The 15,033-nt window shown below is 38.8% G+C and overlaps 4 protein-coding genes across 4 annotated transcripts in view; 2 read left to right on the forward strand and 2 right to left on the reverse strand.

Moving 5' to 3' along the window:
• LOC138060297 (large ribosomal subunit protein bL12m-like) overlaps positions 1-982 on the forward strand; it is a 5,207-nt gene extending 4,225 nt beyond the window's left edge. Inside the window, exon 5 of the mRNA XM_068906040.1 lies at positions 344-982. Coding sequence (XP_068762141.1) covers positions 344-463 — 120 coding nt within the window. The 3' untranslated portion in view covers positions 464-982. The remainder of the gene's footprint in view (positions 1-343) is intronic.
• A 513-nt stretch (positions 983-1,495) lies between these two features.
• LOC138060296 (HUWE1-associated protein modifying stress responses-like) lies at positions 1,496-5,287 on the reverse strand. Its single transcript, XM_068906039.1, has 3 exons — positions 5,089-5,287; positions 4,881-4,964; positions 1,496-2,799 (listed from the first exon to the last, which is right to left on the reverse strand). Exons 1-3 carry the CDS (start codon positions 5,285-5,287, stop codon positions 2,321-2,323), a joined length of 762 nt encoding a protein of 253 aa, XP_068762140.1. The 3' UTR covers positions 1,496-2,320.
• Positions 5,288-5,418: 131 nt separating this feature from the next.
• On the forward strand, positions 5,419-7,000 carry LOC138060294 (trimethyllysine dioxygenase, mitochondrial-like). The gene has a single exon (XM_068906037.1). The coding sequence runs from the start codon at positions 5,419-5,421 to the stop codon at positions 6,856-6,858; it is 1,440 nt and encodes a 479-aa protein (XP_068762138.1). The 3' UTR covers positions 6,859-7,000.
• A 3,593-nt stretch (positions 7,001-10,593) lies between these two features.
• On the reverse strand, positions 10,594-14,444 carry LOC138060267 (pre-mRNA splicing regulator USH1G-like). The gene is made up of 2 exons (XM_068906000.1): positions 14,061-14,444; positions 10,594-12,783 (listed from the first exon to the last, which is right to left on the reverse strand). The coding sequence occupies exons 1-2, from the start codon at positions 14,222-14,224 to the stop codon at positions 11,568-11,570; spliced, it is 1,380 nt and encodes a 459-aa protein (XP_068762101.1). The 5' UTR covers positions 14,225-14,444; the 3' UTR covers positions 10,594-11,567.
• Positions 14,445-15,033: the final 589 nt, after the last annotated feature.

The raw sequence follows: 15,033 nt of genomic DNA on the forward strand, positions 1-15,033 counted from the left end.
CAATGATGCTAACACAGCTTTTCCCCACTTTGAAAGACCTTCCAAAGTTAGCTTCAGTTTTACAATACAGGCAACTACAAATTCTGAGACTACGATATTTGCTTCCTGTAACTTTTTTTTGTAGAGAGGGGGGTGCTGGTGATGGGGGGGATATTTCAAACCCTCTTCAAAATTAATACTGTCAACTTGGTCATAGTTTTTGACAAATTAATTTTCCACCGCATAAACTGGCTTGGTTACATGAATCTCAACAATTGAAATTCCTTTGAGGCTTTCAACTGAACTAATTAGAAATGTTTGTTTTGTAACCACTCATTTTAGTTTATGCATAACTTCTTTGCAGGCGAAAAAGTTTGTTGAAGAGCTACCACAAAATGTCAAAGAGAAAGCAAGCAAAGAAGAAGTTGAGGAAATAAAAAAGGTTTTGGAGGCAGTTGGAGGAACTGTAGAAATTGAAGTCTAAGACATTTTTTAAACGTATTTTGTCCTTGCATTTACTCATTTGTGCAAGCTTGGTACAATTAAGATAACAGAAATTTATCACAGGATGACTTGGAATGACGACCAAGTACCCAGAATACTGGAAGAGAGGATAATAATCAAAAAGCTAGTTATCCCAGTTCCAGTGGAAGTACCCTTCTAACTTTGTGATTCTTCAAATTGGATAGCCTCAAGAAAAATCTGTCACTTAAACGTCTTCCTTTCTAATTTGGGAGTCAGGGTGGCTTAATGGTTATCAACCGTGCCTCTCACCTCTGCGACCTGAGTTCAACTCTGGCGTCGAGGTCTTATGTGGGCTGAGTTTCAGTCGATCTCAATCTGACTCCGAGGGTTTTTCTCCGGGTACTCTTGTTTTCCTCCCACGTGAAAATCAACCCTCAGTTAATAAGATCCGGGCGGATACCCTCAAGAGCTCTGGTTTCTCTCCCTTTCATTGTATTAAAATGAATAAAGTTTCGTTTCCTTTCTAATCTCCCTTCAATGGCTGTTTTGTTTTTATTAACCCTTTAAGTCTTGTGCCGCCCCACCCCAATTGACGAGTAAAGTCGTTTGGCATTAGAGTAAGTGGTAATAGACCCTTCTCCAAAATGGCGGCAACGGATTTGAATCAGTTTAAATTAAACTGAATGAAAAACTGATACCAGAAATAGAAAGAGCACCTTTAATTTAGTAACCCTGCAAAGTTTCAGCATATTAGGCATCATATCAGCTGAGCTAAGTCACAATTTGACAAATTAACAGAGGTTCGTATGACTGGGGGTATATGCCATATCGCCACAATCATACAAACGTCTGTAAATTTTTCATTTTCCAACTTACATTTTTTCAGCTGATATTACACCTGATGAGCCAAAACTTTGCAGGGTTACTAAAGTGAAAGTGGTCTTTCTATTTCTGGTATTAGTTTTTAACATTGACTCATTTGAATTTTCGGCCGCAATTTTGGAGAAGGGTCTACTGGGAGTTAAAGGGTTATCATAGTTAAAACATCCACTTTCTGTGCTTTACTCGCCCATTGATTCCACATAGACCAATCGTATTAGCTTTTTAGAAGTTTCTCTTTCATCGAATTAGGACAACCTACTTAGGAGAAAAATGACAAGTCATGAATGATCCATCTGAAGAAAACAGTCCAGTTTTGGAATACCCCAGTTTCGGGCATGTGGCACTTGAAACACAAGTTAATCCACGTTAACAAAATAGAATCAAGTCACCTAAAATTTTCAGAAACTGCCCCGCTGATTGTTAAATGACCAATAATAACAGCAACGTACAGGAGTTGGTGGCAAATTTCAAAATCACAAACTATTGCTGTTTGTGATTCACTTTACTGACTGGTTCCCTTTTAACTATTTCATGTGTTCACAGTGTTACTGCTAATCAGGTTTTTACAACTTTCATGAAGAACATCCAAGTGGAGAAACTGCCATCTTCCTAATCAAACTGTTTTGATGCCATTTAGTGTCAGTTCCCAGCAGGGAAGGGTTTCATAATATTTTTGATCTTAGTGACCCATGGTGTAATGAAAACACCTAGTAAACTTCTCTTCTTTACAAAATGTGACAATAAAGAACAAAAGCATCTTGCAAACAAAACATCATTATTGGCTCTTTTTGTCCCTACTTTAAAATCGTTTTATCTGATATAATAGAGTACAATTTGAAATAAATCAACTAATTACATGACTATTTCCTCTTTGGATAAATCCTTGTTTTATCACAAAATTCACTGTCAAACAGAAAGTCCCTTTTTTCTTTATCACTGCGGCCTTCCATCCTTTGCATAACCATGAATTTACCAAATTTGTGTATCGATCTCTTCAAAAATAGCGATTGCGTTTATGCGACGGCGACTCCATAATAATGTCTGTTGAACATGCTGGCCGCTTTCTTCCTTCTCTTGATTCTGTATCGGAAATATTGGCCTCTGCGTGGTTTCTGCGACGAGGACCATAAGAACCTAGACCTCCACCAGTGGCAAAGAAAGCACTTGTGTTGATTTCAGGTAGTGCAGCAAGGGCATTGAATGGCGTCCCATAACACTGCACACCTGTATCAATACTGTCCGAGTCCATTCCAGGTGGTAATAGCATTGAATTTGATCCTACAGTAGTTGTCGAAGCATGTCTCACTTCATGAGTTCGTCTAGGTGGAGAACGACCTGCCAAATATGACAAAAGGTCTTCACGAAGAATTATTTTCTTCCTTTTCTTTGCCCAAGAAAGTACATCTCTATTACGCTTCTGGTAGCCAGATTGGAGGCCCTGATCCAATCCACGCTTGTAAGAATCAGCACCATCTGAAAGCAAAAACTCATTATTATACATTGGAGTCATTATCTCGATTTTGATTGGTTTCAAGCATGCAGCTAATAGGCCATTTCCGAGTTCATGTCTGCCTCCTGTTCAAAGCGAGTCTAAGTGTGAAGTTTTTCTTAAGAAAATTAGTTTTCATTCACATTTAAAGTACCGGTAGAACTAATTACCACCACAAAAACTTTGCACTTAGACTCGCTTTGAACAGGAGGCAGACATGAACTCGGAAATGGTCTATTCACGGCTGGAGGCAGTGCGGCCCATTGGTTAGGCTGCTTGCCTTGAGATCTAGAAGGTTCAAGACCTGCTCTGACCATTAGTTGAATTTGATCCTGGTGGTCCCTGGTTCAACTTGGCTGCAATTATTGAATGATCACACTGGGAAGCATATACCTGACACCAATTGGCAGTTGTCACATTTTTACCCAGCAAGAGACTTTGCGACATACATGTATCTTGCCTTGCAACACAAGCAATCAACTGCACACTTATGTAACCAAAGTCAACATCTGTGGAAGAGTGATTCTTATGCCTTATGGTTCTCACTCAACCATACTCTTCAAGGAGAGAAAGTCAATAAGTTCCCTGTTTCCCTTAGGGTACATGTACATTCACAGTGGTTTCAATAAGTACCAACAAATGATAAAAAGCATCCATCAGGCACTTCACTCAGAGAAGTCACCTCCCTTTTTCCCCTAAATTGAAGTAATTTAAGTGGTACTATGAGAATAAATCACTTCCCTCTTTCCTTCAGATTTTGAAAGTGGGTTTGCATAACTCCTGAATGGCAAAATTTTGAGCTTTGATTTTTATCCAGAGACTGTTTGCATTGAGATTTGGATTTCACGGTCCACCATTAGTTGTGTTCAAAACTGACCGATTAGACCTCAGAGGGTTGGATCTAGGGAAAAGTGACATCATTTACTCACTAGCTTAAAATTTCAGTGTGTGAACGCACTCTTATTCTATATGCAAAACAAGAACGCCCGAAATTCCCGTGCTGCATATTAAATTAAAACTTCGGTCACTTAGTGTTGAGTTAACATAGTTTTGAAGTCCAAAGGAAAAGAATTGATTTTTTGGTCATAGTACCACTTTAAAGACAAATACTTTCAAACCTAAGATTAAAATTCATTTTGACAATGACAATACTTGGTTACTCTACTCAAACCAGTCGCAGACTTTTACAGAAACCCCTCAGACCTTGGTTCAACTAACCTGCTATGTTAACCCGTTCATTCCTTGGGGGCAGCAGGATGCCCAGTTGACGAGAAAATCTGTCAGGTTTCACTCCCATAAGTTAATCGGTTAACACATTATCCAAAAATAAGGATAACCAGATTTTCTTTATCACTTCTAGTGTAAGATCTTTTCATCAAAATTTTGCAAGAACACAATATTAGAGCTTTTGTATTCTGCTGGAACTAAGCATGCTTACCAAGGGATTGAAAACCTACATTTTCCCACAAATATTTAACCTTATTCTAGAGCAAAGCAAGTAGAATGCACCTTTTTGGGTAAAATACCAGCCTTAAAGCAATACCTTTCAGAAAATATTTTCCCAAAATCAGACGCAAGAACCCGCATTTTCTCAGTTTTTACATTGTTCGCATTCAGATTGCCACAACTAATGTACTTTAAGTCACAAAAAGCGAAAAAAGGCCCTCAAATCGAGAGTGATGGGAAACAAAATTGGCAATGCCCATTTTCGCTTGGTGAACAACATCTTCTAAAGCTATTTGGGAATACTGATTATCGACAATACTTAATTATCGTGTTAGAAACCCAATACAATCCTGCTGAAATACACAAGGAAAAACTTCATCAACAGAGAAAATGTTTCGGTGAAAAACAAAGTGCAGTATTTCTGGCCACCTTGAGTATTTGTCGGTAAAGAAAACAATCATTTCTTACATAAAATATCTCGACTCCTCACGAAAGTACTCGACGAAACTTCCAGCATACTAAGGTTAAATTGCCGTGCGACTGCCTGATATCGACTATGCAATCCAAACGGGCAAGCATTTTCTAACTTATAACCCATATTAATAAAAAATCACTTCACCTTTATAAAGAAGGGTTATCGTATTTGCAGTGTCTTGAAAAGGGCTCCACAATCGGTCACATGATGGATTGCGATTGTGTCGTTCTGAAAGAAAGACAAGCACGTTCTCAGAGGGATTGAGTTAATTTCGTCGTTTACGGGAACGACTGTCGAGCTGGAGCTTGAAATACATCCAGAAAAGCTTTAAAAAGAAAGAAAAAACACCAACCCTTGTACAATTGCGCACAAGCGGTTGCCGCATTCTGAAACAGATTTCTTAAACGCTGCAATGCTTGTTCTTTTTCAATCTCCAATCTCTCTTCGACATCTTCTTGAGTCTCAAGCTGTTCAATGCATTGCTTTTCCCAGTTGGAGAAGCCCCGAGCTTCGTTCCCTCCTTCGAAGTCTTCCCTATCTCTTCCTTCCATTACTATCTACGAAAAGGACGCTTTCACAAGGTTGATAAACGAGTAAGACACTAGTAAAAGGGCACATTAAACAGCCAACTACACCGCCTCGACTCTACCATGTTTTCGTCTTCAAATGACGAACTAAACGGATGGAGAGGTTACTAAGGACGAATTCCAAGCATGCGCACAAGTGTTTTCTTCAATCCCGGCCCGAATTGAACGTTTTGTCCCTTATTTTTATCTCTAGATTTTTAACCCCCTTTCAAGGTACTTCCAGAATGGTTTATTTAAGGAGTTTGATTGACAACTATCCAAAATCAGCAACGTACAGCAATCTAAAACATAAACTTTGGTCTACATCGACTCGCCTCAAGCTTGCGCAGATTCTCTCGTTATCAAAGTCATCTGCAGCATCAAGAAACGTGATCTCGTCGTTTTCTACCGACAAAAAATCTGTTTGCGTGAGTTGGACGGATGGAACCAGTACTAAATTTCATAACATATGGTTGAGGGACCATTGTCGCTGTGGTGAGTGTTACAATTCCACAACATATCAGAAGGAATTTAATATTTTGGATGTACCTCTGGACATTGAACCTGTCGATGTTGCTGTGGATACGGATAACTTCTTGTCAGTCACATGGGCTGATAACCACAAGACACGTTTTGACGGAGAATGGCTGAAACATCACAGCTATGGAGGATCGGGTCCAGCAGGCGTGACAAGACGGCTACAGGAGAAACAGAAACCTTTTAATTTTCTTTGGGACAAGAAAGCCATTGAATCGAAATTACCCTGTCCTTTTGTATTTGATAAGGTTATTTCCGATCAAGAGGAGCTAAATGCACTCTTCAGACGCATTGTCAAATATGGCTTTGGGTTGGTTGAAGAAACACCTGCAACAGTAGATGCCATTGAGCAGATAGCCATCAGGCTGGGGGGTTTTGTTAAAGAAACACATTATGGTAAAATGTGGGAGTTTTCGAACGAGGTTTTGGAACATGCTGACACTGCATACACATCCAGTTATCTTCGCGGACACACAGACACCACCTATTTTTCACATCCAGTTGGTCTTCAGATGCTTCATTGTGCTGGACATGAAGGAGCAGGTGGCTTGAACTTGCTCATTGATGGCTTTTTTGCAGCCGAAAAGCTGCGTCAAGTTGACAAAGAATCATTTGATTTCCTTACATCAACAACCATCTCTTTTGAATACAAATCTGAAGGTCTTCTTTTGAAAGCGCAGGGACCAATTATTGAACTTGATCCATTTGACGGCACATTTTCTCAGATTAGGTTTAACACATACGACATGTCCCCGCTGGATTACTTAGAGTATCAAGATGTCGAGCAATTCTACAAAGCACTTAGAGCATTTGATGCAATAACTAATGACCCTGAGAATCAGCTTTGGTTTAAGTTGGTCCCAGGTTTGTTGCTTATTATGGGTAACTGGAGGGTGCTCCATGGAAGGTCAGGATTTACTGGTAAACGCATGATGCAAGGATGTTATGTCAATGGAGATGACTTCTTTGGGAAGTATAGAGCAACAGCTCTTTCTCGTTATGACCTGATTCATAGGTGAACAAAGATTTTACCAACATTTAAAATAATTATAATAATAATAATAATAGTAATAATAATAAGGACCTACTATTTGGAAATAGGTGAGGTGAATCATTTTACTGAAGAACCTCTAAAAAGATATCACAATGGTATCCAAGCTGTGAACTAAACGAAAACTCCATTTCATTTTCCAGAGGCAGAATCGATCTTCCTGGCTATGTTCAGAAATATGATTGATGGATCCCAAAATGGCTTGTGTTTTTAAATGCGATAAGTTGCTGCTGCTCATTTTTTAAACATTACATAATACATGTTAATAACTCCCAAGAGTGATTGATATATATTTTCTCCTTGCAAGATCAGTACATTGTCAAGCAGACAGGAGATGAGAATAAAGAAATTTGAAATATATTATGGTGGGAGTGAAAGGGCCAAATACGTACGTCATATCACCATCACATCCTCATTGTCGTTGTCGTAATCACTACAAAATCTACAAAATCTGTGTTCATATTAAATATACCTTACATTAAATGTACATTCTCTATAATTAACAATCATTCCTCGAGCCCGAATGGGCTCTGAGTCAATAGCCCATGAGGCCGAAGGCCGAATGGGCTATTGACTCAGAGGCCATGAGGGCAAGAGGAATAATTGTTTTAGTAAAATCCAACTACTTGGTCAAAAAAATATCGAGACAAAACATCTTTCGCTAGTTAAAGCTGGACTTTAATTGTTGTTTTGGTTTTCAAAGCGGGCGCTTTTCGCTACTAGTGGGCTATAACAAATAGCCTACTAGTAGCTCAACCAATCAGAACGCAGCATTGATAATAGACCACTAGTTGGATTTTACTAAAACCCTTTAGCCTCTAAGGAGTTTCCCATTGGCAAGAAAAAGTCATCTGGTGTTAGACAGAGTGTCATTTTAGAAGGGAAAGGGTTCACGTTATTAAGTTATATGTTGTGAAAATTTGGACATTATTTTACTGAGTATGTATCAATGTGGTGTAATAATTCTGTGAACAAATAAAACTGTACAGCATTTCTAAAGAAATATGACTGAGCAGCTTATATCTGTATCATTCAATCTGAAACCCTATAGCACTAAGAATGTAAAGATGTGTATTGAGCATTACAGAGTTTTGAGCCACTGAGTGCTCTATGTACTCGTCTCTTACACTAATGCACCAAGGTATCATATTAAGGGTCCATGGTATAGTAGTTTGGGGTTGGATTTATCTTGTTATGGAATTTTTTTGAAAAGACAAAGGCAGCACAGCAGAGAGTTTTGGGTGCTTGCCTTAAGATACAGAGATCGCCAAGTTGTGACTCATTCTCAGCACTATGTGAAGTTGTTCCTTTTTTTCCTGGTTCAATTTATCAACTACACTTGTAAATAGCCGACTGGTTTCCCTTTGGGGCAGTTGGGAATATTCATAAAAGCTGATCTGTGCTGTTTTATCATTAATTTTGTTTCATAGGCCCTGCAAAGCCCCTATGGGGACTGGTCCATTAAATAACTAGGTATCCTTTGTTGTTGATAGAAAGTCAGGAAAACAAACTTTCAGCTAAAACTCCATCCCGGTTTACTTTAAATGACGTCACCTTCAGTCGGGGGGAGAAGCTACATTGTTCCTTTTACCACTCCCCATGACTCCCACAACCAACTAATTGTGCATGATGATATCCCATACTTGGGGAAGATAAATGGGCTCTCTTACACCCTTCCATCGAAGACACAGGTAAATATAACCAACAACAAATGTCAGGTGTTGGGGAAATTTTGGGGCTTAGTTGTGCATCAGAGTAGCAGGGACTTTCTATCTTGTGTTTTTGGACCCCCATTAATTTTTCAAATTAGCTAAGGTGAAAGGAGTGCTTGATAGAGAATTGCACTTTCACTAAAAACAAATAATTTTTCTTTATTTTCATTTCAGGACTTCAGCGGGGTTTGAACCCATGACTGCGAAGATCATAGCTTCACTTGATTTCATAACCGCAGTTCATATATGATTCATTTCACATACCATTTCATCATTCATCATTTCATTCCTCACGGGACCATTAGAACCCACAAATGACCAGCTCCCAACGTCAGTGGCTTCATAGCTCAGTTGGTTAGAGCACCAGAATCGCGAGGTCACAGGTTCAAACCCCGCTGAAGTCCTGAAATTTTCAGGCTTCTTTACGCAATTGTAAAAATTGCGTTCATAACTGCGAAGATCATAGCTTCACTTGATTTCATATCCGCAGTTCATATGATTCAATTCATATACCATTTCATCAATAATAATAATAATAATAATAATTATTATTATTATTATTATTATTATTATTATTATTATTATTATTACAAGTTCTCAATAATGAACTTGTAAGAAACTGGTGGCCCAACGCCATTTGAATAACATTGAAATATTCAAATAATAACTTTTGTAACAAAAACACCATCACTTGTACATGCAGCATTCCTGATCAGTTTTTTTTTCAAGGGAGAACCAAAAGAATATTTTGTGTTGAGTCGTGCAAAGAACAATATTACAAAACTCTGGCAAGTGTATGAAAATACAGCAGTAACAACATTCTTGTATCCAATTTTATTTTGCAGTTTATTCAATGAACATACCTTGGCCATGGTGTTATTGCAATTATGACAATCACCTGTACCAAGGGTGCTTTCCATTTCTCAGAACTGACCGACCAAACCAGGCATTTGGAAGGACTAACCCTACAATGCCTTCAAATTAACACTCTTTGAGGATGATGTACTCTCTTCCAGAAGAATGCAAGAGATTACCATGCACGTGTTCCTTCAAATTGTTGCATTTTCTTTGCAAACTGACGGGTCTGGCCAGCCAGTTCTGACAAAAGGACAGTTCCCCTAGTTACTTCAGTATATGGGGTCTTTTAGCCCAAAGTCGTTACTCACTGATTATTTTTTTAAAAAATTATTATTCTCTGGATCACCAACTCAGTGAATACAATTCTCCCGATTTAGTATCGGGGGTTGTCGTTTCCTTTTGAAAACAAATAAGATTGTTTTGCAACAATATTGTTTGTAAAACTCTTTGCCAAAGAAGTAAGCACATTATTCACTGTCAGAACAATGTTCAAGTAAAACAATAATTATTGTAAATTATTTTGTTGACAAATAACATAATTCTGGCTTCTATCCTTTTCCTAAAGGCTTCCTGTTTTTGATTAAGACATTTAACTTCACATACGGCACCAGTAATATCCAGAGACTGATTCAAAACCCTCATGGTCCTCTTTGCCTCGATGCTCAAATGAAATAACTTTATTTGTGGTTGTAAATTTAAAAACCAGGAGTGCTTACCTTTTACCCAAAAAATCCGGAAATTTCGGTTTTAAGTCAAATGGAAAGGCAATATTCCGGAAAATCTTTTCGGAAATTGTAGATAACCTCCAGAGGTAGTCCTCTTTTTTCTTTCGGAATGGAATTCAGGAAATGCCCTTATCATTTGTGAGAATACAGTGTAGTTCTGTTTCCAGGCCCAGTTTCTCACAAGATCGACTAAATATGCGGGATGGAATGCAGAGTAGTAAAATGATAAGCGCCAATCTCATCCGCTTGGTCATTAAATTCGGAAAATCGCTTACTTTTATGCAACGATCATTCCATCTGGATTATTTGGCTAAATGGTAAGTGGAGTACATTTATGCCAGCACAAGAACTTTCAAAACATCACAAGTAACCATAATTCACAAAATGCACAATCAAATTCCTATGGTTTTTTGTTTATTATATACTCGTAAGTTAATATAAAATTCCATAACAACTTCTGTATGTGTACGCTCTCTCATGTCTATTAAACAATTTAACCTATTTATGCATTTGATATTCTGATGAGTTTACAATAAACCCTGTATAGATCATTAACCAGTGGATAATTGCTGCTTTTTAAACAGTTTGAGTCATGGACTAGTTGGTGATTTTCCAATGAACAAGTATCCACCTCCCCCCCCCCAACGTGCTGGATAACTTTATTTGGTGTAATATAAGTCACTATCTGTCAGCTTCAATCTCTGCAAAGATTTCAGTATTTGCACTGCGTCTCATAAAGTCTCCGCTTACGAGCCAGAAGGCTCATCAGGCCGGCGCTTATCTCCGGTTTCTGTAGCATGAAGCGACTAGGAGTATTTGTACTCCCCCCTGGATGGGATGCTAGTCCATCGCAGGGTTACCCCCAGCATTACGCCGGTACCCATTTATACACCTGGGTGGAGAGAGGCACCGTGAGAGTAAAGTGTCTTGCCCAAGAACACAACACAATGTCCCCTGCCAGGCCCCGAACCCGGACCACTCGATCCGGAGTCGATCGAGTCCAATGAACAAGTACCCACCTCCCCCCCCCCCCCCCAACGTGCTGGATAACTTTATTTGGTGTAATATAAGTCACTATCTGTCAGTTTCAATCTCTGCAAAGATTTCAGTATTTGCACTGCGTCTCGTAACTGTGATATATATACACACTCTAAACAGACGTATCTAGTTAAGAGGTGAGTAAGAAAATCCACGCCAACATTTAACGCTTATAGTATATTTTATACTCTGGATAGTGACTTATCCACAGGATAAAGTTATTCGCCCTTTGAACAAGTGTGGCCTGGTGTCAGCATGTATGACCCGAAATTCTTCAAAGAATTGCAAAATGAGCTTGCAAGTAAAATGTCGAAGATGATGATGTTGTCGTTCAATGATTCAATCTATATTTTTGAGTCTGTCATCGGTCCCGGATGATTTATATCTATTGTTCTTTTCTTAATAGCATCCAGTAATTTTCTTCTTGGGCCAAGGGGAAGCCCAATGTCTCTCAAGTCAGTATCAGTACACAATGTCAAAGTACTCAAGTCGATGCTTTCATTAACCAAATAAGGTGTAAACTGTTCCAAATTGAGAGAAGCCATAAAAGTGACCAGTGATTTGGTCTCTGTGTTTTCTGCTCCCATGTCTGACTGCAGGGAGAAAGAATCTTCTAGGTCAATGGATTTCAAACTGTGAATGTCATTGAGTGAGGAGCTCAGATTACTCTTTTGACTGCTGTGACTTGTCCGACTAGCAACACTGCCATTTGCCATCTTGGCAGAATCTTTCAATTCATAATGTACATGAGTTGTGATATTTCCCTTGTTGTCGTACTTTTTTACCACATGTCCATAGGCCAGGTCTGATTCGTCAGCTTCATGTGAATGGACAGAACCTGGTACTGGACTCTCTAATCGACCCTCGACCACCCTGGACTCCAGTTGATCTAAAAGCAAAGAAGATCTTGTGGACATGTCCTCAAACACGCCAGAATCATTCAATGACCTCTGGCCAACCATTTTTGGTTCGTTGTTTGCACTGCTATGCAAAGAGTTGAACCTGGACCGTAGGACACCAGTTGGTCGTATGCTTCGGAGCGTTTCTGATGAGTTTGACTTCACACTCTTTCTGTCAGACATGTCATTTGACATATCTGATCCACTGCTAGTTAATTCTGAGAATGGCTTGCCAGTGTGGTGTTGATTCAACGACCTTGCACCATTCCCATTCCAAGTACTCTTCTGTCCATTAATTTCGGATTGACTTCTCTGCCTTGTTTCCTGTGCAATTCTCTTCTCGTACGCATTTTCTCGAGACTGCATACTCTTTTCTTTCTTTTTGACTCTCTTCATCATATCTTTTTTGGCTTGCTTTCTTTGACGTTCAACATTTTTTTGATTGCGCATCATCTGAATAGCAATAAGACCATCCAAGTGACGGACGCATTCCATACGTCCATGAAGTGCTGCCTCCTCCAATGGGGTTCGGCCTTCATTGTCGATAGCCCAGATGTTGGCACCAAAATTAGTCAGAAAACTCAGACAGTTAAGCTGGCCACAGCTCGCAGCTAAATGGAGGGCAGTTGAACCATCTTGGTTTGGTCTGTCAGGATCCCCTCTTAGAAAACAAAAAAAAATGTGTTGCATATCACTTTCATCAAAAATCTCAGAAAACTGTACTCTTCTCCATAACTGCAAGTGATTAGATGCACATCAAATTTTGATATACAACAAATGAAGAGTAGAACCCTTAAGTCTTAGAAGCATTTGCTATCCATTTACAACAAGTGTTAAGTTTTAACAAGATATTTTAGTCCAAAGCTGACCAGGTCATCTTCACAGGCAATTTTATTTATTACTGTGTTTTCTTTTTTTAACTTTCAAAGTTTCTGCCCACACCATCCTCTACAAATATTCCAACATATCCAAATCATCTCCACCTTTGCATTTCAAGCACTCAAGCCCACAACATAGGCCAGGCAATTTGCCAAGCAATTCTACAATAACTGAAAGAGAGTTTTTTTTTTAATTCAAGAGAGGTTACCTGGGAAAAGGACCTGTTATTTTTTCCACATCCTTCCAAATTTTTGGTGCAGCTTTTGTATGTCACATATCAGCTTTTTTTGGAAAGGGAACTTTTGAGTTCTTTGCTAAATGAAGTAATGTGTGAACAAGGTGAAAAAAGGTTGAAAATGTTTGGATATTGGTAACTGTGATATTTTTAGATCGTCTTATTATAAGTTGCCAAATAACTTTTTTTGAGGGGTTGTTAGTCTCCATTTCTATGGAGATCGAGCATGCAATTCACTAATAAAAGATTCATCAGCACTAACGACAGCTCTGTAAAATTGACAAGATAGGTTGAATGAAAAATGTTGGTGTAAAGACGTTGAATTTTCTTCTAAAAATGGTGCTCATTAGTCCTTTGGGATTTCAAAAAAAAAATACATTCTCTGGTTTTGCGGTAAATATTTCCCCATGTGTTAAAATGATCTTCTTTGCTCTTCACAAAAGAAGAAAGTGCGAATTACAGGCCAGTTACATTAATATAGAATGTGGAAAAATTCGATCAACTGAGAAAGAATTTTCCCTCTGTCTACCAACGTAAGCTTCATTAACAACGCAATTGCGTGAAATTAAACCTGTAAAAGGGAATATTTTTCAGTGAGAACTTAGTCAGGTTAGTAAACATCCCTGAAATTTCTACAATAACCTTAAACATTGCCAACAATAAACGGTTCTTAAAAGTAGCTTTCGTCATTCATTATTGGAATTTAATGAAAAAAAGCCAAATTTACCCGTTCAAATCCTGGCCATATCGCAGATTGTAAGCGTGGGGAAATTAATCTAAGGGAACTAAATTTGTAAGCGTGCATATTTTAAGCTTAAATTTACCCCTTCGCAACAAGCAATCGCAGAGCCTCTACATTTCCGCAACTTGCAGCATAATGCACCGGAGACATTCCGTCCTCATCTCGTCGATTGGTATCGCGTTTTGTTGCTGTTTTCAAAAGTTCGAGCACACTATCGCGAGCGGCTTTGTGGTAGAGATCACCCATTCTTCAAAATTCGGAGCGCCATCAATCATCATTACGAACGTCCATCCATTTTCCCGCGAAATACTGTAATATGAGACCGCTGGAGTAAGTATTAAATGACTTCACAGGACTTTGTGAAGTTCTTTTAGCCTGTGTTTTGATGAAACCGACACCAGACCAAATACAGAATCATTTTAACACATCACAAACTCCTGTGATTCTTTTCTGTCCCGCTGTTTCAAATAGAATTAATAAATCCCACAGTGCTTAGTGGGCTTCAAACAAAAGTAAACCGCAAAAACCTCCTTGCATACGGTGAGAGCTACTGAAATTTAAACTGACCAATCAGAATTCAGCGAGAGGGAAAAACTGTGCTATCCTTGTGCTATCCGACGTCACGCCAATTGTTTACATTCTGATTGGTTAGATCGGTGGAAATTCGCTCAGCCTTCTGTTGTGACTTTCTTTGAACTCAGCGAGACAGAAATGACTCATTGTTCTGGCAATCAATTTGCCAATCCACTTTATCCAGTTTATAGATTAATCTAGCATGTGATTAACAACCAGGATCGCTTTTGAACTTTATTCTGTAGAAGAAGAAGACGTTGCTGAGTGAACATTTTTACGACGAAATCCCTTGGTTTGTACTGTTCAGCACTTTGATGTCCGATAACTGATCAATCACATTTGGTCGTCTGACCATATGAAGTTTTTTCAGCTCTTGTTTGTGTCCATCATGATCGAACTTCAGGTGAAGCGCTATGCTGCTCTATGCCAACTTCGGTGGCTTGTGATGAGCTTGCCTGCTGCCCAAATTGTTGTTGTATTTT

Source organism: Montipora capricornis, chromosome 8 (genome assembly GCF_036669925.1).
Source record: "Montipora capricornis isolate CH-2021 chromosome 8, ASM3666992v2, whole genome shotgun sequence".
Classification (NCBI taxonomy): domain Eukaryota; kingdom Metazoa; phylum Cnidaria; class Anthozoa; order Scleractinia; family Acroporidae; genus Montipora; species Montipora capricornis.

What these genes read in the sequence shown, in the direction of transcription:
- LOC138060296 (XM_068906039.1), bottom strand. Translation starts at nt 5,287, where the DNA reads ATGGAAGGAAGAGATAGGGAAGACTTCGAAGGAGGGAACGAAGCTCGG. An exon ending in TTGTGCGCAATTGTACAAGG is followed by an intron (nt 4,965 to 5,088) that starts GTTGGTGTTTTT and finishes TCTTTCTTTCAG; the next exon opens with AACGACACAATCGCAATCCA. An exon ending in GATAACCCTTCTTTATAAAG is followed by an intron (nt 2,800 to 4,880) that starts GTGAAGTGATTT and finishes TTTTGCTTTCAG; the next exon opens with ATGGTGCTGATTCTTACAAG.
- LOC138060294 (XM_068906037.1), top strand. Translation starts at nt 5,419, where the DNA reads ATGGAGAGGTTACTAAGGACGAATTCCAAGCATGCGCACAAGTGTTTT.
- LOC138060267 (XM_068906000.1), bottom strand. Translation starts at nt 14,224, where the DNA reads ATGGGTGATCTCTACCACAAAGCCGCTCGCGATAGTGTGCTCGAACTT. An exon ending in CGATTGCTTGTTGCGAAGGG is followed by an intron (nt 12,784 to 14,060) that starts GTAAATTTAAGC and finishes TTGTTTTCTAAG; the next exon opens with AGGGGATCCTGACAGACCAA.